This window comes from Lissotriton vulgaris, chromosome 8 (genome assembly GCF_964263255.1).
Source record: "Lissotriton vulgaris chromosome 8, aLisVul1.2, whole genome shotgun sequence".
Taxonomy (NCBI): domain Eukaryota; kingdom Metazoa; phylum Chordata; class Amphibia; order Caudata; family Salamandridae; genus Lissotriton; species Lissotriton vulgaris.
Window position 1 is genome coordinate 980,775,178 of NC_141696.1, and position 23,410 is coordinate 980,798,587.

General features: G+C 42.8%; 1 protein-coding gene across 6 annotated transcripts in view; it reads right to left on the reverse strand.

The window, feature by feature from the left end:
• Positions 1 to 23,410, reverse strand: part of SCEL (sciellin) — a 444,440-nt gene that overhangs the window by 376,353 nt on the left and 44,677 nt on the right. For all 6 annotated transcript variants that reach the window (XM_086934828.1, XM_086934831.1, XM_086934830.1 and 3 more), the window contains exon 3: positions 17,387 to 17,468. In XM_086934828.1, the coding sequence (XP_086790954.1) occupies positions 17,387 to 17,468 (82 nt within the window). The remainder of the gene's footprint in view (positions 1 to 17,386; positions 17,469 to 23,410) is intronic.

The following is a 23,410-nucleotide window of genomic DNA, read 5'->3' on the forward strand; positions in this document are numbered from 1 at the left end:
CCAGAGTTTAACCACCACTGGCGATTCCACTGGCGATTCCATGCAGTACCTGTGCTTTTTAGGTCATTGCGCAAGCGCAAGCCCTAAAAAGCGCGTGCACAATGCCACCAGCCGCCTGCCTGCCTGCCTCACATTACCACATCAAAGGCAGCCCTCCCAGCGCATTTCTCACCCCCTAATTATTCACGGCCGGCCTGCCGTACTTTCAGTTTCACGGCCACCAGGCCGTGTCTCCTTTTATGCTCTCTGATGCCGTTGTTTAATTACAGATACGAAGTCTTTAGCATTGTTCTATTTTGTTTAATGGCATGTATTTGTTGTTATTCACGAAAGTACCTATTAAGTTAGCTCTGCCAATATAAATATAGGTTTGAAGTTCATAGAGGGTTAGTGCACGTTTTGGTGATTCTCCTCCCCCCAGTGTACTTTTTTTAAAACTTGTTTAACTTGTTTCTTTGAGGTATGCTTCAGGCTTGAGTGTTGGCGCCCATTTCACAGAGCGGCACGTAATCTCCCTGTGCCACCCTCGATGCCACTCCCACAACACTGCTTGTTGCTCTTTAATGCTCGATCCAGACTCATTTGTGCGGTTACTTTAAGAGGCTGAATGGGAGCGTCGAGCTGCGTTAACCTGTGCCTGAGCGGTGGAATGCGTGCATTTCTCTTCCATGTGGCAACACAATTATGTGATGAAACTAGTTTCAAGTGCATGGGCGCTGAGCTTTGTTTCAGCCCGGCACCCACCTTCAAGTTAGGAAAAACTATTCCGAGCGGGGGCTCCAGGTCACGGACCTTATTCAGTGTGAATACTTTAGCTGCACTTTATTTTCAGCTTAATATGACATTTTGGTCCGTATGTGCGGCTTAACTACCTACATGTTTTTTAATCACATTGACCTTTAACATTTCTCCCCGTTTGGTGCCCTCCCTCTTAACACCAAAATCTACACTCCTCCCACCCCCACTTCCGGGTTAAGTAGAGTGCTCTTCGTCATCGGCCACCCGGGGTCAGCCTCTCCCGGATCACCTCTATAGCCGAAGGGGCCACGGTGATCAGCCCACCTCTCCTCCTCCCCTGCAGCAGCTGATCTACCACTGTAGTTCACACCACTCTGCAGGTAAAGCCCTTTAATGCATTCGTGCATTTAGAGGTGACTCGTTGGTTATGCAGCATTTTCCATTGTTGAGAAAACCAGCCTGAATGCTGTCCTTTTGACCACCAAAAACCTTTGAAGGTGCTCTTCAGCATGTTCAAGAACTATGGAATTCATAAAGATTATTAACACCAGAAGGATCACTTCTGACATTTGATTGGTTTTTGCACTTCACTTTACTCATTCAGTACGGCTGTTGGATAGATTTTTAGGTCTCGCCTATCCCACTCACCCTCACACCCCCTCACTCACCCTCACACACCATCACAACCCCCTCACACTCACACCCCCTGACAACCCTCTCACCCGCACACCCCCTCACAACCCTCTCACCCTCACACCCCCTCACTCACCCTCACACACCCTCACTCTAACACACCCTCACTCACACTCACCCTCACACCCCCTCACCCTCACACACCCCCTCACCCTTACACACCCTCACCCTCACACACCCTCACTCACCCTCACCCTCAACCCCACACCCTCACACCCCCTCTCACACACCCTCACCCTCACACACCCTCACACCCCTTCACCCTCACTCACCCTCACACCCCCTCACACTCATCACCCCCCTCACTCACCCCCACACCCCCTCACTCACCCTCACACCCCCTCACTCACCCTCACCCTCACAACCCTTCAGCCCCACAACCCTCTCACCCTCACACCCCCTCACCGTCACAACCCTCTCACCCTCACACCCCTCACCATCACCAGCATAGCATAACAAAACATAGCATAGCATAGCATAAGAAAACACCGCATAGCATAGCAAAAAAAGCATAGGATAGTAAAACATAGCACAACATAACAAAACAAAGCATAACAAAACAAAACATAGCAAAGCAAAACACAACATAGCATAGCATAACAAAAAACAACAAAACATAGCATAACAAAGCATAGCATAACAAAACATAGCATAACAAAACATAGCAAAACAAAACATAGCAAAACAAAACATAGCAAAACAAAACATAGCAAAACAAAACATAGCAAAACAAAACAAAATATAGTATAGCATAACAAAACCCAACAAAACATAGCATACATAACAAAACATAGCAAAACATAGCATAGCACAGCAAAACATAGCATAGCATAGCATAGCATAACACAACAAAACATAGCATAGTATAACACAACAAAACATAGCATAGCATAACAAAAACTAGTTTTCCCCTCCCACCCTTCCTTTGATGTCCCTGTGGCCTCTGCCTGTCGCCTCTCCGTCCTTCACAGCCCCTATCTGTCGTGGAATCTCAAATTTGGGGACTACATCTTCAAAACAAGCCTGTTCATGTTGACACTTGCAATTAGAAACCTTTCTTTCTTTCCTTTTATCCTTTCTTTCCTTCTTTTCTTTCCTTCCTTTCCTTCCTTCCTTTCCTTCCTTCCTTTCAATCCTTTCTTGCCTTCCTTTTCTTTCTTCCATTCCTTCCTTCCTTTCCTTCCTTCCTTTCCATCCTTTCTTGCCTTCCTTTTCTTTCTTCCATTCCTTCCTTCCTTTCCTCCCTCCCTTTCATTCATTTCTTTCTTTCCTTCCTCCCTTCTCCCTTCTTTCTTTCTTCCCTTCCCTTCCACATTATCACTCAGCGCCACCCCAGCATCACTCAGCGCCACTCCAGCATCACTCAGCACCACCACAACATCACTCAGCGCTACCCCAGCATCACTCAGCAAAACTCCAGCATCACTCAGCACCACCACAGCACCACTCAGCACCACCACAGCACCACTACAGCATCACTCAGCACCACCACAGCATCACTCAGCGCAACCACAGCATCACTCAGCGCAACCACAGCATCACTCAGTGCAACCACAGCATCACTCAGCGTAACCACAGCATCACTCAGCGCAACCACAGCATCACTCAGCACCACCACATCATCACTGGTTCAAATATGTTCTTTCAATGTTTAAAGCTGTTTTCAAGCTTTAAAACTTTATTACAAATCACAAAAAGATGTTACTATTTCACATCTGTCCTTGGATTTTCGTCACAATAAAAAACACTGAACATAATCTTCACAAAAGTTATTTACAAAAGTTTAAGCTATTGCCATTACAAATTAAATAAATTATTTAAGTATTCCAATGTTTGGGGGCCAGGCACCTGAAGGAGCTGCCACCCATTCTGGCCCTGAAAATTTGAGGAAGTTTAAATAGCATCGTGCCAGATGATCTTAGGTTCCGGGTAGGGCGATGAATTGTGAGGAGAGTTTTTTAGGCATTCATGGCCTTTGTCCTGAGCGATGCGATGAGCATAGCAAAGGGTTTTAAATTTGATCCTCTCCCTAACCGGAAGCCAATGAAGTTTGACCAGGGCGGTTTTTGTGGAGGCTCTACGTGAGAGTCCGAGCACGAGGCGTGCGGCAGCATTCTGCACACATTGCAGTTGATGTAAACCCTTTTGACTGAGTCCAATCAGCAGGGCATTCCTATAATCAAAATGGGGAGTCACTAGCGCGTGGACAATTGTTTTTCTGGCTCCGGTAGGAAGGAGATCCAATATTTTTCGAAGAACCTTTAGTATGCCAAAGCACTTTCCCGTTACCCTACTGACATGGGTCTTGCCAGAGAGATCAGAGTCCAGCATAACACCTAGGTTTCTTAGCGACTCCACAGGAATGGGGGGATTTCCCAGTTCGCTAGGCCACCATGAACAAGACCAAGCTGATGCTGCTCTCCCGAACACCAGTAGTTCAGTCTTTTCGCCATTTAGACGAAGGCAGTTGTTATTCATCCAGACTGCTACTGCTGACATACAATTCGAGAAATTGATGGCATCTTCTCTTCGGTCGGGAAATAGCTTAAACACCAGCTGGGTGTCATCAGCATAGCTGACAATGCCCACCCCGAAGCCTTCTACAATGAGAGCCAGGGGTTCCATATAGATGTTGAATAACGTAGGGCTCAGACTAGAGCCCTGTGGAACCCCATGGCTCACCTCCCGAAGGGAGGATCTAAAGGGTGGGCAGTGTAGCTGAAAGCTTCTGTCGGCCAGGAAGGAACGCAGCCAGGCAAGTGCTGAACCCGTTACCCCTATGTCCGAGAGACGAGACAGCAGTGTTGAGTGCAGCACGGTGTCAAATGCTGTACTAAGGTCTAATAAGACCAACGCTGCCGTCTCGCCTTTGTCCGCTATCTGCCTAAGACGCTCAGTAGAGTATAGTACTGCCGACTCAGTAGAGTAGCCCGCTCTAAATCCCGATTGTGAGGGGTGAAGGAGGGCTTCTGCCTCCAAATACTCCATGAGCTGTCTGTCCGCAATTTTTTCTATTATTTTAGCGCAGAATGGGAGGAGGGAGATGGGGCGGAGATTTTGGAGCTGGGAAATGGGAATATTGGGCTTTTTCTTCAGTGGTATAACTTGAGCAGTTTTCCATACCTTCGGTACGTAGCATTCCTGAAATGACAGTGTCACCATGTGACTGATATAGTTAATTAGTATACTTTCCATAGCTCCCTTGCACCGGTACGGTGGACAGGCGTCACTGGGGGAGCCGGATTGTATGCTATTAATAGCACCTAAAAGTTCATGTCTTTCAGGGGTTTTACAACTAGTAAGAGGTGATTTATGTGTTAAGATAGTTCTAGTATCCTCACTGTTATTTAAGGGAGTTTTATTGTCTACAAAGGTGGCATGAATTTTATCCACCTTATCTACAAAGAAATCGGCTATCAGATCACATGTCTCAGTAGAGTACGTGTCTTGGGTCTCAAGTCTCAATGGAATCGTGAGTTCTTTGTAGATACTGAATAATTCTCTCGTGGGGTTATCTGCTTGCTCAATTCTGTTTTTAAAATGGAGACTTTTCTCCAATCTAACCAATTTCTGATACTTTTTTAGCTCTGTTTTGTAGCATGATTTGAGTTCAGGAGCATAGCTCTTCCTCCATCTCCGTTCTATGGTTTTGCATTGAGCTTTGGCCAATCTTAGTTTCTCTGAAAACCACGGAGCAGCTCTAGATTTTCTTACTGGAGGTTTACAAGTCCAGGGGGCGACCTTGTCTAGTGCTTTCGACACCCACTTCTCATAGCTACCCCATGCCTCCTGTAAGGTGGTACCTAGTGTCGGGGGATGTTCTGCTAATACATTGTTGAACAGTTCAGCATTATTCAAATACCCTCAGAGAGAAAGAGCTCTGGAAGGGTGCCTCAATCCCGCTTGCTGACAACAAGTAACTCTTCCCACAGGCTATGTGTGACATTAGAAGTTGAGGCATGGTAAATTATGGGTATGGAGTAAGGGCAAGAAGACGCTAGCTTGGCTGCTGGAAGAAGCTGGCGACACCGAAGGCTTGGGGATGGGAAACATTTGGGAGACACGGTTTGTACGTACAATTCTCTGCAGCCACATGTGCATTTATTTTCATTTCCTGCCTCTGTAGTTACAGATGTGCACCTGAGCATGGTCTAAATGATGTTTGTGATTTCTACACTTGCAGGCCGATGTCAAAACCATCAACTGACAATCACAGGTTCCTCTGCTGCACATTGTCAATCATGGAGGCAGCACATGAGAATGTACACTTTCTGTAGACTCTGCTGCGTGTTGTTTATTATGGTCTGGCTAGACAGTGCAGCTGTCACCAAACAATTATGTGACCATCGTGAGAGAGGGGATTTGGCTCCACCCACATGTTGGGATCCAGGAGTATGTTTTGATTGGACAGAAGGTGTGTGCTTCAACAAAAATAGTGCTTGCCCTCCACTGCAGCGTTCATAATTTTATTTATCCAGCTGGCTGCTGTTGAACTTTCAGGGGCACACACATGACAATACAATACTGTAAAACTGTTATAATTAACTAGATAATTTATTGTGCTTTTCTTTCTCTGGCAGCAGCACAGACAGGAGCAGGGCTGTCATTAACCTACATGGAATTTTGCGTCTGGCTTTAAAGTGCATCTTTCATCTAACTTTTTAACTTGCACCCATTTTATTCTACAGTTATTTACTTTCACGCAAATACATATTAATTTACATGCTATTTGCTTGCAATGCCTCACATTACTATAATATTTACAACAAGGGGTGGTGAGGGACAGAGTCTCTGAATTAAGCAGAAAGCTCTCACCCAGTCAAGAGATCAGGGCTAGATCCAACACCGTTTTTTAGCTCACTGCACCATCCCAGTTTCAGAACCTGGCTGTATGCAAATTAGTCTGTTCCTGTCCCAGTGCATGATGGGAAAAGGGCAAACCAAACTACAAAAGCCAATTCTTACACTGGGAAGGAAACAAGCTCCCGGGGACCGGTTTCTGGCATTACAGCCGTCTTCGGCCCGGTTTGCTTGAATCCTGATGGTGCAATGAGCAAGGGTCTCACATCTGAGAATACCCTTCCACGCTTAGGGTGGACAAAAATATTTACAACAAGGGGTGGTGAGGGACAGAGTCTCTGAATTAAGCAGAAAGCTCTCACCCAGTCAAGAGATCAGGGCTAGATCCAACACCGGGCCGAAGACGGCTGAAATGCCAGAAACCGGTCCCCGGTAGCTTGTCTCCTTTCTGGTGAAGAATTGGCTTGGTAGTTTAGTCTGCCCTGTTCCCATGATGCACTGGGCCAGGGACAGACTGATTTGCATATAGCCAGGTTCTGAGCTGGGATGGGGCAGTGAGATAAATAACGGTGATGGATCAAGCCCTGATCTTTGGACTGGGTAAGAGTGGTCTGCTTAATTCAGACACTCTGTTCATCACCACCCCCTTTTCTGAATCGTTTTTGGCCACTATAGGTGTGGCAGGGTATACTCAGACATGAGTCCCTTTCTCACTGCTCCATCAGGATTCAAGCAAGCCGGGCCGAAGACGGCTGAAATGCCAGAAACCGGTCCCCGGTAGCTTGTCTCCTTTCTGGTGAAGAATTGGCTTGGTAGTTTAGTCTGCCCTGTTCCCATGATGCACTGGGCCAGGGACAGACTGATTTGCATATAGCCAGGTTCTGAGCTGGGATGGGGCAGTGAGATAAATAACGGTGATGGATCAAGCCCTGATCTTTGGACTGGGTAAGAGTGGTCTGCTTAATTCAGACACTCTGTTCATCACCACCCCCTTTTCTGAATCGTTTTTGGCCACTATAGGTGTGGCAGGGTATACTCAGACATGAGTCCCTTTCTCACTGCTCCATCAGGATTCAAGCAAGCCGGGCCGAAGACGGCTGAAATGCCAGAAACCGGTCCCCGGTAGCTTGTCTCCTTTCTGGTGAAGAATTGGCTTGGTAGTTTAGTCTGCCCTGTTCCCATGATGCACTGGGCCAGGGACAGACTGATTTGCATATAGCCAGGTTCTGAGCTGGGATGGGGCAGTGAGATAAATAACGGTGATGGATCAAGCCCTGATCTTTGGACTGGGTAAGAGTGGTCTGCTTAATTCAGACACTCTGTTCATCACCACCCCCTTTTCTGAATCACATTACTATAAGGCATTCCTTTAAATCCAGACCTATTGGAATTGCCAATGCTTGTTGCTGCAGTGGCCCTCGCTGTTCTGTATGTCTGTCTCTGGGCAAGCATAAAAATAACAGGTAAAAAACATAAGAACATCTGCTCCTAGCATAAATATTGGCTACTACTTGCTCAGGCTCACATTCCTTTTCTGACAATGTCATTGCAAAAAAGCCTACTGCCCTGAACAAAATCAAGTTTTTTTTTTTGCGTATGGTGCATGTTTGGGATAAATATTTGCATGGTGATGACTGAATGTGCTTTCCAGATGTGAAATAGTCCATCCTGTATCTCAGATGAGGTGGGTGGAAGGACGCACTCAAATAACCAATAGAAAGAAAGCAAGACTACAAAACTCCTGTGGGTTGATCCAAGATGTAATTGACAATGTCTCAAGCTAATGGATGAAGAGTAGTAAGCCAAAGAAGTAAGTGACCTGAAGGAGGTTGAAGTACAAGATGTTCACAATGAACGGCATAAGCGCCACTGTGCGTCAAACCTACAAATATATCAACACACAAATATAATTTCAGTGACAATGCTATTTAATTACAATTAAACTAAACGTACACAGCTATTAACTATATAATATGGCGTCCTTCCTTTCGAAATAGGATACCTGCACAATGAGTTGACCTCTATTAATGAAAAGTGCACTAATGAGGGATATTTTTCTGTAATCAAGAAACGCCTAGCCTTGTCACAGGTTTGTCATTCAGTCTACTTAAAGGGGGGGGGGGTGAGGGAGATATTGAGAAATTGAGAAAAACATTTACATTGGTATAATAACATCTTCCTATTTCTAAGAACTTTTCAGAGGTTTTCATGTGATAGATTAGAACTGGAATGAAAACGTTTTTTTTCCACAAATTAAAACATATGCATAAACTGTTCTGAAAAATGAATATAATTATAACACAAAAAACACAATGTGTGAATTGCACGAATAAGCAACAGATGTCGCGAAACACGTGTTGACATGGGCAATTAAAATGGATGTATAACATGAAATTCATTTTTGGGAATTTACAATTATAGAAGGAATTAATATATTCAAATAATAAAATACATAGGGAGTTTTTGCTCTTGAAGTTAAAATAGAATGCAAGTAAATCTCTTCAGGTTTAGGTGGAATAAATGGTGCCCCAAAATCAAAATTCCGGCCTATTACAACTTTGGATGTCTAGGAGGAGGCCGTCACACCAGCGTCTGATCCCAGGCCACCAAAGTCGATTGCAACCCACCCACCAGATTACGAGTTTCCTTGTCTGGCAGGCAGGTGGCGCTGCGGTCCCACTGCCTTGGCTATTAAAAAGGTACTGCAATGGGAGCACCTAAGCCTGTTCCTACACAGCATGGACTGTGCAGTCCATGCCATGCAGGAAAGGGGGTGCATGCAGACGGGGAGCACAACAAATTCCACCATATATGCATCCCCATGCACAGGAGAAACAGGGGGGGCCTGTAGGGCCCCTTTGTTTACCCACCACTAGTCTTTTCATGGCAGGCTCACCGCCATGAAAAGGTTGGCGGTGGGGAAACTCGTAATATGCTTGGCGATGCTGCAGCGGCACAGCGAAACATATGGCTGTCCCAGCCCTCCACAAGTCTGCCAGGGATCGCGGATCCCTGGCAGTTGCGGCGGTCCCACAAGGGTCTGAATGCAGTAACCATTATATGGTGGTCGGACCGCAGGTGCGGTCGGTCCCCAACCGCCACTGCACCTTCACCACAGGTTACAGCCAAAATCGTAATCAGGCCTGAAAACAACTAGTACTGGTGATGACCGTAGTTTGTGCACCCAAAGTGACCTAAACAAATAATAACTGTCTATTATAAGAAGGGATGAGATATGTCATTGATTGTTCAGCTTTGTTTTAGTGTTTTAGAATGCACAGATTTTGATTTTTCACAATTTTGCTTTTTTAATGCAGACACAAAATCACTAAGGGCACATTGAGATCCAAACACTCAGTGAGACACAAACACACAGTAAGTGCAAAAAATTTTCTTCCAGCTTTTGCATTACTGCCTATCACAAGCTGAAGGCAAACGGCAGCTGATCACAGTTATTTCAAGAATTGACCTCCAAGGTCTGGCTAGTGATAAGTCCCCATGCAAAATAAAGACATTGCATTATAATTCACGCTATATGAGCATAAAAAATAGTTGGGAATGTTTCTTTTCAGTTTTAACACGGATGTCTTAATCAAGCACAAAAACATACCCACCATCATTTGAAAATGCTATTTGTGTCAAAAGAGCGCTTAAGTATCCTAGGACCATACATTCGTGAGTAGCCCTTCCAGTCAGGTTTTTCTTTGCATTCTGGGATTTGTAGTCCTAATTTTATAACATGTTCAATGGGACTACAAAATCATGATTGCAACATAAATGCTAGCCTGGATGAGATATACATGGAACTGGGACACTTGAGGGCTTTGTGTCAGGCGTTTTTGCATCCAGTAGCTTCGCCTGGAATTAACTAGGAATTGGGAACTACTGAAAAATAACTGGGGATTAACTCACCCTGCATAACCAAGCGGGCCGCACAAAGCTAACTTTTGTGCAACCGCCCACATCCGATTGAAGATACAATGACTTATCCATGTGATGTTATTCGGATTACATCTCTCCTGGCCTGTGGTATAATTGCTGCAAAGGAGCCATGAACCTGGTGAGATGTTAACAACACCCATACCTTCCCACGGGCAGAGTCAATAAAGTTGTAATAACAGATTTATCTTGAGTACTCGCTCCAGGAGAGCCTGAAATACTGGATTGCTCTGCTGTGAATCATCATTGTGTAATAATTTTAGCTGTTTCATGAAACCTGGTTGATTAGGGTGTGCGGTTTCAAAAAGGCATTCTCAGGACAGGCAGAAGCCATGCAGTACACTTGAATTTTCAAATGCTGAGTGAACAAAACCCATAGTCTGATCAAAGCTAGAGAAAGGAAGTTCTCGTTTCCCGTCAGAGGCGTAGCAAGGGTGCATGGGACTCAGTGCAAGCAAGGACTGATCTGGTCAGTGTACAGCAGGCCCCTCAGATAACTGCACCTGCTGCATTATGCATTGCTATACCCATGCTTCCAGGTTCCAGCATTGGCCCAATGCGTAATGTGATTGGTTGTAGTTAGTTTACAGCTATAATGATGGGATAGGGATCTGAGTACAAGCACTTGGACATCAAAGTTTGGTGCTGGTTCGCATCTATATGGGACTCAGGTATGGGGTTAAATGTGTGTACAAGGACAGCACCGATTTAGGCCACCAGCTAATGAGCTTAACCATATGTTATTAAATGTGTTATTTAATGCAAGTGGTGGGTGGCTGCTGTAGTTTCTTGGCTCCGTTTCATATGCTTGGAAAAAGACAGGACACAATAAATTGGTTTCTTCAGTTTGTGTGTGTGTGTGTGTGTATTTGTGTTTGTCTTTACTTCGTGTGTGAGTGTGTCTTGGGTTAATCTGTGTGTTTCTGTGTCTTCAGTTCATCTATATGTGCCTTTCGTTTGTCTGTGGGTCAGTGTCTTCAGTTCGAGTGTGTGCATCTGTACGTGTGTGTCTTTGTCTGCCTTTGATGTTTGCTACTGTGCATGCATTTGTGGTTTTTGCCACGATGTAGGCATTTCTTGACCGAACTGCTTCAACCTGTACTTCATCCACTATGTTTGACCATTTTTATTACATATGTAATTATCAGTAACAGAGTTTTTATTAAAGTGTCAGCCTTCGTGATTTTTCTTCCCATTTTGTCAAAAGTGGATCATAGTAGCAAGTGCTGAGTCTAGATCAAATGATAATATCTGTTCCATGGTCCCGAAATCTTTTCAAATTTGTGGAAGGAATCCCTGAATCTGTTCTCTTAACCCCCATGAACCAATCCATGTTAGCACATATTGAAGCTATTATATGCACTACTGGGCATCTCCATCTTTGTTGATACTAACTTCACATTACAATAGAGTTTCTGAAATCTGTTCACCTCAAAAACAAAGGAGCAATGTGGATGTTGGTGGTTCAGCAGTATTTCCAATACCTTATTCACCTTCTTTTTCACTTCTTCTTAAAACACCCAGGGCCTCATTTACAAGCCCATTGGGCCTCCAGTGCCTCACTTTTTTAGACCCACCAGCGTAGCTGTGTGCCTGCCCATATTTGCAAGGCCACGCAAGGTCACCCTGTTTGACTTTTCATTGCCTGGTAAATATAGGCCCTTTTCACGCATAACTTGACGTGAAAGGGGAGTTCCAATGGTGTTGCTGAGGGTGTTCCCACGCAACATCCATGGAACCAGACACATTCCCAGATTTACAAAGTGATGTAAACCAAGGAATGTGCCAGAATCCCACGCCTCCCTAGGGGAGGCGTAGGAGTGGCGCAAAAAGGAGAAATAATTCTATTTCTTCTCGTTTTTGCTCTTTCTATGTGTGATTCTGCAGCACACTTAGAAGTAGCAAAAAAGCAATTAATGATTGTTTTTGTGTAGAACGGTGTCCCTTCCTGCACAACATCAATCATCCCTGCAACGCAGGCACTCTTAACCCTTTCGATGCTCATGACGGAACGGTTCCGTCATGACCACGCCCGTTTTCGTTAGGGCTCAGCACCTGGCGATAAATCTTACCCGCATGGATGTGGTTAAACCATGGCGAAGGGGCATCTGCATTGGTGCATGGGTGTTGTTTGGGGAGAAGGACATGAATGTGCTGTATCTTGTAGGTACGGTGCATTTCTGCCCTTTTATTTTGACACAGGACAGCGCAGCAGGAAGGCTTGCTGCGCTGCCATGCCTCAAAATAGAGTAAATGTAAAAGGTACTTCTCTCTTTGCATCCTCTTGAACAGAAGTTTGTGGTTACCTTTTCAAGTGGAGAGAGCTGCACCCTTGTAAAAATAAATTCCATTAAGTATTTTCAATTGCAATAAGCAGACCCCTGGCCAGATCAATTACTCACTTAAATGCATAAAGGTTTTCTCCCAATCCGCATCTTCTAGTGGCCCTATATCATATTCTCAATTGGACATTAATTTATCAGTTAATGTTGCAATAAAATTAATTAACGTCTTAGATATCAATTAGAACACCTATCTGAGAAGTGCTTCCTCTATGACATGGCCCTCCAATGAGGGAACTAGATGGAAAATTGTATTGCGATGGTTTTATCGCTAAAATGTGTTTTAGTTGCAAAAAACTGAATGCCTGTGATTGGTAGGTCAATCTTTGGAGTTGTATTGATTTCATACCTCCTTAATGTTAAAGCACTCTTCTTGTGACGGAATTACATAATTAGTCTGCCAGTAGGCCTTTTTTTAAATGAGGAATATGTTGTTTATGCTAGTGACGATGGTCTCTGGGGGTGGATCACCTTGTGGGTGATGTAAGCTAATCTCAATGTGTCTCAGCCTTCTATATGTAGATGATGTTGGCCGCTAAGGAGCAGGGCCACAGGGTTAAAATGGTAAGACATCAGCGTTGCTATGGGTTGCTTGTGGTAAGGCTCACTCCTAAGCAAGGCGGCCCAACAATTAGATAACTAGTCTAAAATCAGGTTTAGAAAATTATGACAAGTTTTAAGGAGGAAGAAGTTCTTTTATAAGTGCTGAGCTTATACGGTAGTTATTTGCCGTAGGTAGCTCTATAGCATAGTCGATTTAACTGCAATCAATGATAATTTTTCCTCATAGTTTGCTGCTTAGGCATTTATGATGGTAGCAGGGCACCATCAGATTGCCAACATATATATGATTATGTAGTTTAATCGTAAAGAACTGATTGACAATCACCGCTCTTGTGTCTGGAAGGCGGGGGATGTATGGTGTTTCAGAGTTGAGGGTTGTAAGAAATTGATTTCTTAGACAAGAAAAAATAATCCTTGTCAGGGGAACCACTACAGTCACTAAACTAACCTGAGCTCAACCCCATGGTTGATATGGCATGGAGCAGGCAGGCTTAACCTAGAGGCAATGTGTAAAGTAATTATGCAGTACCAAAAAAGTAATAAAGTCAAAACCAGCTTTGAAAAATAGAGTAGATTGTGATACATCAAAAAACAAAAAACAACAAAAATCTAATCAGAGGATATGCAATGGAGCGTGGGTCAGAAACTTAAAATAGGTTCTAATGTGTTGGAAGTTTTACAGTGGAACTTAGTCTAAATAATGTGAGTCCAAAATCTTCAACGGGCATGGCAGCAGGCTGTAGCTGAAGAGGGCTCAATGAGGTTGGATAACTGTTGAACAAGGTCCTAAACGGTGAAGCCTTTGGTTTTTGGTTGGAGAGGTCAGAGCAGGAGAAATTCAATTTTCTCGCCCAAGGAAGGTCCCTCATTGGCCACATACATGTCACACCTTTGCCCTGTTACAATGTCTTCATTCACACTTATTGACTTTTTTGGAGCTTGGATTCCTCCGCCAGGACAAGGCTGCAGGCTGAATCCAATTTGCTGCTGGGGAAAAGCTCCAAGTGGGGGAAATCAGAAATTTCAGCCCAACGGCAATGTACCTCAGTTGAATCGTCTTGGCAGGTCTTTGAAGTAAAAACATTTCCAAGTCTTAGGTTTCCCAGAATGTTAGTGGGACTAGACTCTGACACAGCCAGGGTTCCCTGACTTCAGGAGCAGAACTTAGGGGTCAGAGCTCACTCCAGCAGAGGCCACAGTAGAGTCTAGGGCAGGTCCAGTTGGAACTGGTCAGCTGGACAGTTGCAGGAAAAGCCTCTTTTTGTGTCTCTGTAGCCTGAAAAGGAGTTCAGTCCTTTGTCCTGGGTACAAGAGAGAGAGAGGAGGTCCAGTCCTTCAGGGCTCTTCTCAGGTCTCAGACAGCATGTTGAGTCCTCTTCTGATCTTCCTCTGGTCCAGTAGTATTCTGCGGCGACTACTGGGGATGTCTCTTTTATGCATGACACCAGCACATGTGGGTGGGTTTAACTCCTGGCTCCTACCTAACAAATGTGATATAAGTTCCCAGGGTTACTCTACCTTCCTTTGCAGCATTTCCTGTCTCCCCCTCCTGCAAACAATTCCACTGTGCCACTCTTTGCCTAAATCCAAGGTGGTGGAACCCTTTTCCTTTGTGCCGAACCTGTGTGCCCACCCAGAAGTGTGGCCAGAAAAAAGGAGTGTGGTCAGTGCTTTAACTCGCCAGGTCATGCAAGGCTCTGAGCACGAACATGTACTTTATTTTCTAAGGAGTGTACGACCACCTCTGAACAGGGATCTGGTATTCCCAATGGTAGAGAACCCCTCTTCTCAGTAGGTAACAGGTACTCTGGAGCAGAGTTCACTTGCACCTCTGTGCATCCATTTTAAGTACTGATGCTTCTGCTGAAACACGTAATAGTGTAATTAACCAAATCTGAGACTAAAACAGTGGGAAGCCAAACCCTGACTTACTGAAAGGCACTGCAGTTTGTGAGCTGTGCAAGTGATCATTAACAATAGGAAACAGAGTTATCTACGAAGAATTTGACTGCAGTCATCTTATTTCAGCAGGATTGTCTGAACATTAATTGATAAAGTCAGGAGGCTGCACCATCAGTCTGCGCACTCGGGCAGCAGAGGTGTGCAAATGCTTTTAAGACATTGACTCTCTAAACCACATATACTGATATACTAAGACATTCTCAAAGTTTGGGCATGAGCTACAGTTAGGGCAGCTCAAAAATAGCAGGAGAGTGTTATTGAGGAGAATTTTGTGATACAGCACGTGGTAGGCCTCAAAAGTGCCACAAAACGGCACTGCACATTTTGACAGAAAAACGAGATGAGCTGTGGCATTACAACCAAAACTGCCGACTTTAGAGCTGGGTTACCAGGTTCGAATTTCGGTATCGACTCAACCTCTTGTGATTCAGTGCAAACCAGCCTATCTCTCCGTCCCCAAAAGTATGAATGTGACCTTGTGTACTGTAATTGGTGCTCATGCAAAGTGCTCCAATACTTTCAAGGCGGGTTTGTGCCGGATAGAAAAAAGTTATTTTATTTAGGCATGGTTGTTTGGCCATAGTTGCCTTTAATGTTGCCGATGTGTGCGGTATGTGAGTCTGTCCTTTCTTGTAGTCAATAGGATAGGAAACTACCTCTGTGATCTCTTTTCTTTCTTTATTGTCTTACGTTACATTTTCAACATCATCGTTACCCATTAGCCTTTCCTGTAAATAATAGAGACATAATTTACGATTATGGAAGTCGAGACAGAGTCTCACTGCAGAAATATATTTCAGATAATGAAAAAAAACTGAAACTCAATTTATGGCGTTAAATAGGAGCTGCACAGGCAAAAGAACATCCCCAGGGGTAACATACTTCTTCGGGTTTAAATTAATTATGAGCAGTGACTCAAAATAATGTAATGAGGAAAGCACGGCAGATGGGCTTTTCCCTCGTGCTCGGGTTTTATTCCATTTTAAAATTACTGCCATCTTAAAAATCCTTCTCAAATTTCTTATCTAATTTATCCTACAAAAAAATCGTAATGAGTAATAAAAGTGTGGCATTTGAGTCAAAATAAACCAGTTTTCTTTGCAGTAAACATGATCGCATTTCCTGCTGTGCCCTGACTTCCCGAGAGGGCCCCTGCTCTATGTAAATTAACACTGAATTAAAATATTCAGATTCTAAATAAAATAATCTCTGCATAATTGATGATGCATCATTTTTTTCTACTGTGCGAAATCCCAATCTTTCAAAGCCCTCCATCCGCTCAAAAACAATGGGAGTTTAATGGCTGCAAGCAATCTTTAAACACAGCACTGGGCCAGACACAATGGCTCAGGATGAGGGAGCTGCGCAGTCACGTGCCCAAGATCCCTAGCACTGGTCCAGGAAAGCAACAGGTGCTTAAACCACCTGTCTCAAATGTATGCGATGTTTGCAAATTCAAACCCTGCTGGTTATCCTAAAAATGTGAAGTTTCACAATGGGCATACAACTGCTCCATAATACAGGTTTCAACACAAAGTGAGTTTAGAATTCCGTGCTGTTTCATTTCTGCTACATGAGCGCTGGTGGCGCCTCAACAAAGAGATAGGGCAGCCTTGGTCCAGTTATCAATTGACTAAACAGATATGAAGCTGTTATGTATCCCCATGCAACCAATGGCGTTGGAGTGTGGGCACTTTATGCTAGCTCAAATCCTGCGGGGCTTTCAGGATTTCCAAAATAAATATGTATTTATTTATTTATTTATTTTATTTATAAAGTTTTATATAGCGCGAACAAGATCCCGAAGGATATCGGAGCACTTTACAATATGATGGGAGGAAGAACATAAATGCAATATCAACATCCGGTAGAGAGAGAGAGAAAAAAAAAAGACTGAAATGGTCATAGTGCGATATACATTCGGGACCTACATTGCTAAGATTGGCACGGCGTGTGGTGCTCCCATTAAGACTCATATGTCAAAAACTATGCAGAGGTGGCTGCCAAAGATAACACATAGTTGGAGGATGGCAGCAGTCCCCTTTCACTTGTTACATACACCTAATTATCCAATGGGAGTGTATGAACTTTATTTCAAAAGCTACATTTTGCTGCATTGTTTCAGTCTTGGCAAGTATTAAGGAAGGCGAAAGCCGAAACGCATCTACTTGCAACATCATTAAAGCATATCTGTCGCCGAGAGCACTCCGTATCGTCCTTTCGGACTGTTTGTGGATAGATATACACACACCATGGAATTAAATAATGATTATTTGACCTGATGGACCGCACAAGGCTTCAACCTGTATTCATTTATTAGAGTGTGTAACAGGAGAGGTATTACTTACATTTCCTCTTCCGGCCTGTTCTTTATCCAGCTGTTGTCCTGTAGTAACGTTCTCCGTGACCCCAGGGTTGAGCTCTTGGCTTCTGTTATTAAAGAGAAGCAGAATGACACACTTTGCTTTGTATACTCATAACAAAAACAACTCCAAACATTTGATCCATTATGAAAAATGAAATCAATCTTTTTCAGATACTTGTTCATTCTTTTATTGCTTTTATCTTGATGCTCTGTTTTTGAAGACCTAATTTTATTGCAGATTCTAAAATAAAATGTTCTATTTTGACGTTGAACCCGGAAGTGAAATGCACAATTCCAAGTCAATTTTTAAGCATAAAATTGATGAATTCTTCTTCATCACTTTATTTCGATCGCAAAGGATCATAAAAATACACAGCACTTACATTTGCAATAAAAAGAGTCAAATTAGATAAACGTAAATAAAATCATCTCTATAAAAAATATAATGAATTTATACTTTAGCAAGTACCAGTTTTTTCTTTAGTGAGCACTATATACATCTCACTCACTCGCTCACTCACTCACTCACTCACTCAGAGAGGTGGACTAAAGTTAAGCTTCCCCGTACGAGATCCAAAATACCAATTTTGATTAAAATTAAATATGTTAAATGAAAGAACCATGCTTCCTTAATGACAGATGAGCCAGAGGTCAACGTTTGGTTTATTGTTACTGACTGATATTGAAAGGAAAGTGTGGCATTTCTATTTTAAATATACTTTTCCACTTTGTCAGTGCTTTAAATGGGCAGATGCTGCCAAGAATTAGGACCAGCCCTTCTTTCCTCTGAAAGCCTGAGTACCAGCACTTCTCAGCAGGGAGTTCAATAATTTTAATGGGAGAGTGCCCCGGCTTTGAAATAGCAAATATGTTCTATGAATTTGTTAATACTGGCACTGTTCTATTTGCAGTTTAAGCACTACATGTCAGTAAAAGAGTAATGTCTTTCCAGGACCTAGCAACACATTCTGTTGATGAAAGCTGACTCACTACTGTCAGATTTTCTTTCACATTATGATGTATGATGCACTGCTGCATTTCTTCATGCAAGCAAAAATTGTGAAATGTTAGACAAGATAACCTGACCTAGGAGTTGATGAAGCGGACTTTAAAGATAAGTTTAGATTCAGTCCGATGATTAAAACTCCCATAATTTTTAATTCACTAATGAGTGTTGCATGTTTTTGTACTGACTCAACCTAGAATAATGTGCACTTACACAAACACACTGGTTTAATTATATGTGCTCTTGTCATGTTTGTTATTACGTTTTAAATAATATATTTACCTTGTCTTTTGTTTTGTCAAATATTAATTACGGCTGTTTCAAATAATAGCATGTGCATTCTTTTTAGATGTCCTTTTGTTTATGTTGTTTCATTTTATGTGACTGTGTTTTGTTTATCTTTTGTATGCAAAGCTAGGTAACATAGACTAATGGGTTAACATTAGCAAAGGGGGTGGGTAACAGAATAATTATCATTTCTCGAATGGATGTCCAAAGTCCTGTCAAGTTGGGCCTTGCACAGCAGTTTATGAAAAGAAAATATTTTCTTCACAATTCTTTGAAAGACACTCGTGAAAGCAAGGTTGTACGGAGCATTGAAATGGTCATTGTTAAAACTTTCTTTGCCAAGGACAGGATGTGTAGCGGCGGAAAGGCTTGGACGGAGGAAGCAATGGACGATTTCTGCTAAATGTTGCAAGCTTCGGAAGAGCCTGTGACACACGTAGTCAATGAACAAAGCCGCTCTTGAGGAACGTGATTTTTGCTATGTGAAAGGCAAATGACTTCATCGAGTGACATTTCTTGACCAATCATGCTTCGTGTTGCTCGAATATTTGTATTCTTTTAGTTAGTTTTAGATAGGAAAAAGGTATAAAAATTGCCCCCTTGGAAAGAGCACTGTTGGCTTGTTCCTGTGCTCCAGAGATGCTGTCGGAATATTGACTCACGTAAGATTCTCTGAACTTTACTTTATCCCTTTAGATTTTCTTTAGTTAAGTTAGGGAAATAGGGTTTAGGGTAGGGATTTCCTAAATGTTTGAGCACTTCTCATGCTGATTTTGATTTGAGCTGATACTCAAATGTGCCTTTCTAATAAATAATTTTGCTTAATAAAAATGCTAATAAAAGAATTTAATTCTTAAAATGCACGTTGCTTAATAATAAAGTTAATAAAATACATTTTGAAATGACAAGCTGGTCTTGTTTGTTTCCTTGAGTTACCATTAGTTAATCCATTGCCTATGATTCTGACTTAATTAAATGTTTATAAAGTGTTTTGATTAATTAGGTCATATGATTCAGTTGGTCAATTCATGTCTCAGTCATCTATGGGCCTAGTGTTGGATTTATGAATTATGGTGAGTATCATGGTGTAGAGTTGTTCATATGAGACTGAATTTCCTTTGGCCCGCTGGATCAGTGTCATGGTCAGGTAAGCCAGGCTGTTAGTATGCATGCGGATGTGGTGGAGAGGAAGGGTCACTGACTTTCTTCTAATCCTAGAGACTGAATCTAGAGGATAAGGGTTATTTGAGATCCAGTGTCCATTTGGTCATTAGTTTCTCAAGTCATGTTGCAGGCAAACGAGTCAATGAAGAGGCAATCATAAAGAAAACGGATCTGATGACTTCGTAGCGCCAAAAGTCAATTTCCCAGGGCATGAAAAGCTCTTAATGTAGGCAAGGACAGAGTAGGGACTGTGGGATATTTCTATGGATTAGTTAGGGGACAGTCACATATGGCACAGTAGAATGTACTCTTATAATCCCATGCTGCGTCCACCAACCTTCAGAACTAGCATACAGCAGGAATGAAGGAAGGTTCACCACCTGCAATGCTAAGAAATCTCCTTACTACCTGTAGAAGAAACATTGGACGAGCTGTTTGACTCTTTGTTCCCAAAAATAAAACTGGGAGAGCACACTTCCTGAAAAGATGTAAGAGTCCATATGGATAATGTTCTCCTCTCCTAATAGATAGCTTCTTGTCTGCTGCTGGAAGCAAGTGCTGGAAGCTGAAAAGATCTATTGCAAGAAGATACTGGTGTCAGAAATACTGTCATCCAAGTGTACCACTGGAAGTGCAAAGACATCCTGCACTAGTAGCTGAGAGGAGCCCTACAAAGGGCTTCTATACGACTGAGCTCACTAGCACCTGTCCAGAATGATCCAACGTGAAAAACTGCTTGAAAGCCCCATAGAAACCACCTACCTTAGCTGGGCATGTTTCTTCTTCTTAGAACCAAAGTTAGGCCCAAAAATGCACATTCTGGTAGACTGGGCAATCTAGTGTTTCCAATCCATTGAATAAAGCACCTTCTTTGTCAGAGATCTCTGACAAAGTTGATCTAAACTCACAGAGTCTCCAAATTGGTCCTGCTTTACATTTACTTCGTTAAAAAATTGTTACACGTCCAGAGTCAGAAATCCTGATCAGACCCTCTCACCAACTTTAATCTGCCCATGTGCTTTTACAGGTTAGCATCTTTAGCTGCGTAGGTCCTGGTCAGACCTCCAGTGGACAATTGTACATAGTTGGTTATTTTTGTACTATTTATCGATTTTTAATCCAGAACCTACATGTTTGTTTTCAATGCAGCACTTCATTCTTTGCCTAATGTTGCAACCCCTTGTCACATTTTCTCCATTTGTTTGTATTTTTATTATAAGAACGTTAATATTTTTACATCAGGCCCTCATTTCTAGTGTCGGAATAGCATATTCACCCTGACTCGGCAAACACCATGTTCCACCTTGGCAGCTCTTGAATCATACTGAAATTACTCCCTTATTTTCTTCTTTTTTTGTTGTTTGGTTGGTTTGTTGTACCTAAGATCCCACACAATATCTCTGATTATTGCCATGCTACTCAGACCAATCCAATAAAGGCGACCCAGGGTTACTTTATTGAAGCCTTCTTGCCTCTGTGTATTCTTCTGTGTCAGTGTTGGAATCCAGCCTCACTTCCCATTGCGATTATTATCTCTCTCTCAAAGATTGCAGCCAAATTTCATCTAGTCACATTATAAAAACATCTCTGGACAGGGTAAGTATTGCAATTCTACAACTTGATAATAAAAAAGTTAATAAAAATGTGCCTGTAGCATGGGCCAGGGCTCTGTTCCCTTGCACGTCTGAACTAGTGACACAAATATTTAGCAAAATGGGGTGCGCCTCACTTTTTAAACCTGGCACACTGTATTTATTATGGTTCATGGTGACTTGAGCCCACAAGCATAATGTTGTTGCATCCATTCTCTGCAAAAGCCAACATACTGCTCACTTTGGCGACCAATACTGTAACTCACTACACCCTGTCGAGTAAAATAGATGCTGACCCGCATCAACAACAGTAATCACCAAGACAGAATGACAATGTATGTTATATCACCAAACTGTTTTGTGTAACCTACTAAAGTTGAATGCCCCTTGCTCACTAAGGGATGACACCTCACTAGGAATCTGGATAGCCCAGAACGAAAACAGTGTTAGTCAAAGGGTCCATACTGTGATGAGTGAAATAATACTAGTTATTCCAACCAGGCACCTCGCCGCCTCTTCAGATGATGTTCCCAAAGTCCCCTGCGCCAATCCAGACGCTACTCTCATGCTGGTTTTACCCAGCATGAGAGAAGTGTAGGGATTGGGCAGAGTGGGCTGGTTCCATGCTCCAGCAGGGACTCGTAGGCTGTGCTCTTGGGCCTGCCAATATCTCCAAGCAATAGTCTAGAAATATCGAAGTGCGTATGTTGGCTTGGACGTACTAAGACAGCTGGCCAAACCTGCATGCACACTGCCTAGTGGTAGGAATCCCCGGGCAGGGATGGACCGCGATGCGGTGCCCTGGAAGTTACTAATAAATGTATGCCCTTGGTTGAAGGTGAGGGTGATGGATAAGGTAAAGGGGCCTGCTGGCCCTTGCAATTAACCTTTTGGAAATGTTCCTTTGTAGAGGAAGGTCGAGATACTGATGTGTTGCTTGCAGAATACAATCAATGAGCTGTTCATCTGTCCTATATCCTGCTTCTCAAAAACAACTATGTATGATCTGGCTGATCTTATGAACGGTGTTCTCATAGCAATGTATGCTTTACTATGACGAAGGTTGTCACTTATCATTTTACAATGAGTTGTGTCTATGTGATTTAAAGGCTACGCCCTGAATAACACCACTTCTCTTCTACAATCACACCACGTTTTACAATGTTTTGCTGGAAAATGGATGTCATGGGCCCTCATTTTTTGGATGGATTTGAATGCCTCCATTATATCAGAGGGGTCGCATCATGATCACGCACACTGGCTCAGCAGAGAGATGGGCCTCAGTGTTTTTTTTGCATCTGCAGCACCTAAAGTTTATACATATATAATTTTTCCAAGTTAACACAATAATTTTAGAGATCGGAGAGGTCAGAAACGGTGAGCAAAGATCGTCTCTCTCAATTTCCGACTAGTTCTGTCTTAAGTTAATGCATTAAAAAGGAGAAATGCTGAGTTGTATATATGAGATTTAGATATATCAGACACAAAAAACAGAGGTACTAGGCCCTTACTGGGCCGGCAAAGTTCATCATGACATAGACCCTGTCCTCAATTTCTAAATGTTAAAAGTTGTCTTCAAATCCACCTGCCATAACTAACGTCTTAATTCTGGGCAATCTGGTAATCTCTCTGTTTACTTCCCCCACCCCCACACCCTTTTAGGAACATCACATTAAAAATCTATTAGGTACTGCTTTATCTGATGTAATAGTTTTTTTTGTCTGAGAAGGCTTCTTGATAAAAACAATACTAATGCAATCCTATCAATGATGTGCAGCTGAAGCTGTTTCATGACTCCTGATTGGTTTAGGCCTGACATTCCAATGCAACAACTCTGCTGCACAGAATTGTCAGGTCTAGATCAAATATAAATATGTAAGCTAGCTGGTGATTGTCAAATAGCGTCATCTGCTATATGGCAGCTTTGAAAATAATTTGGTCAGTCACAAAGCTCCTG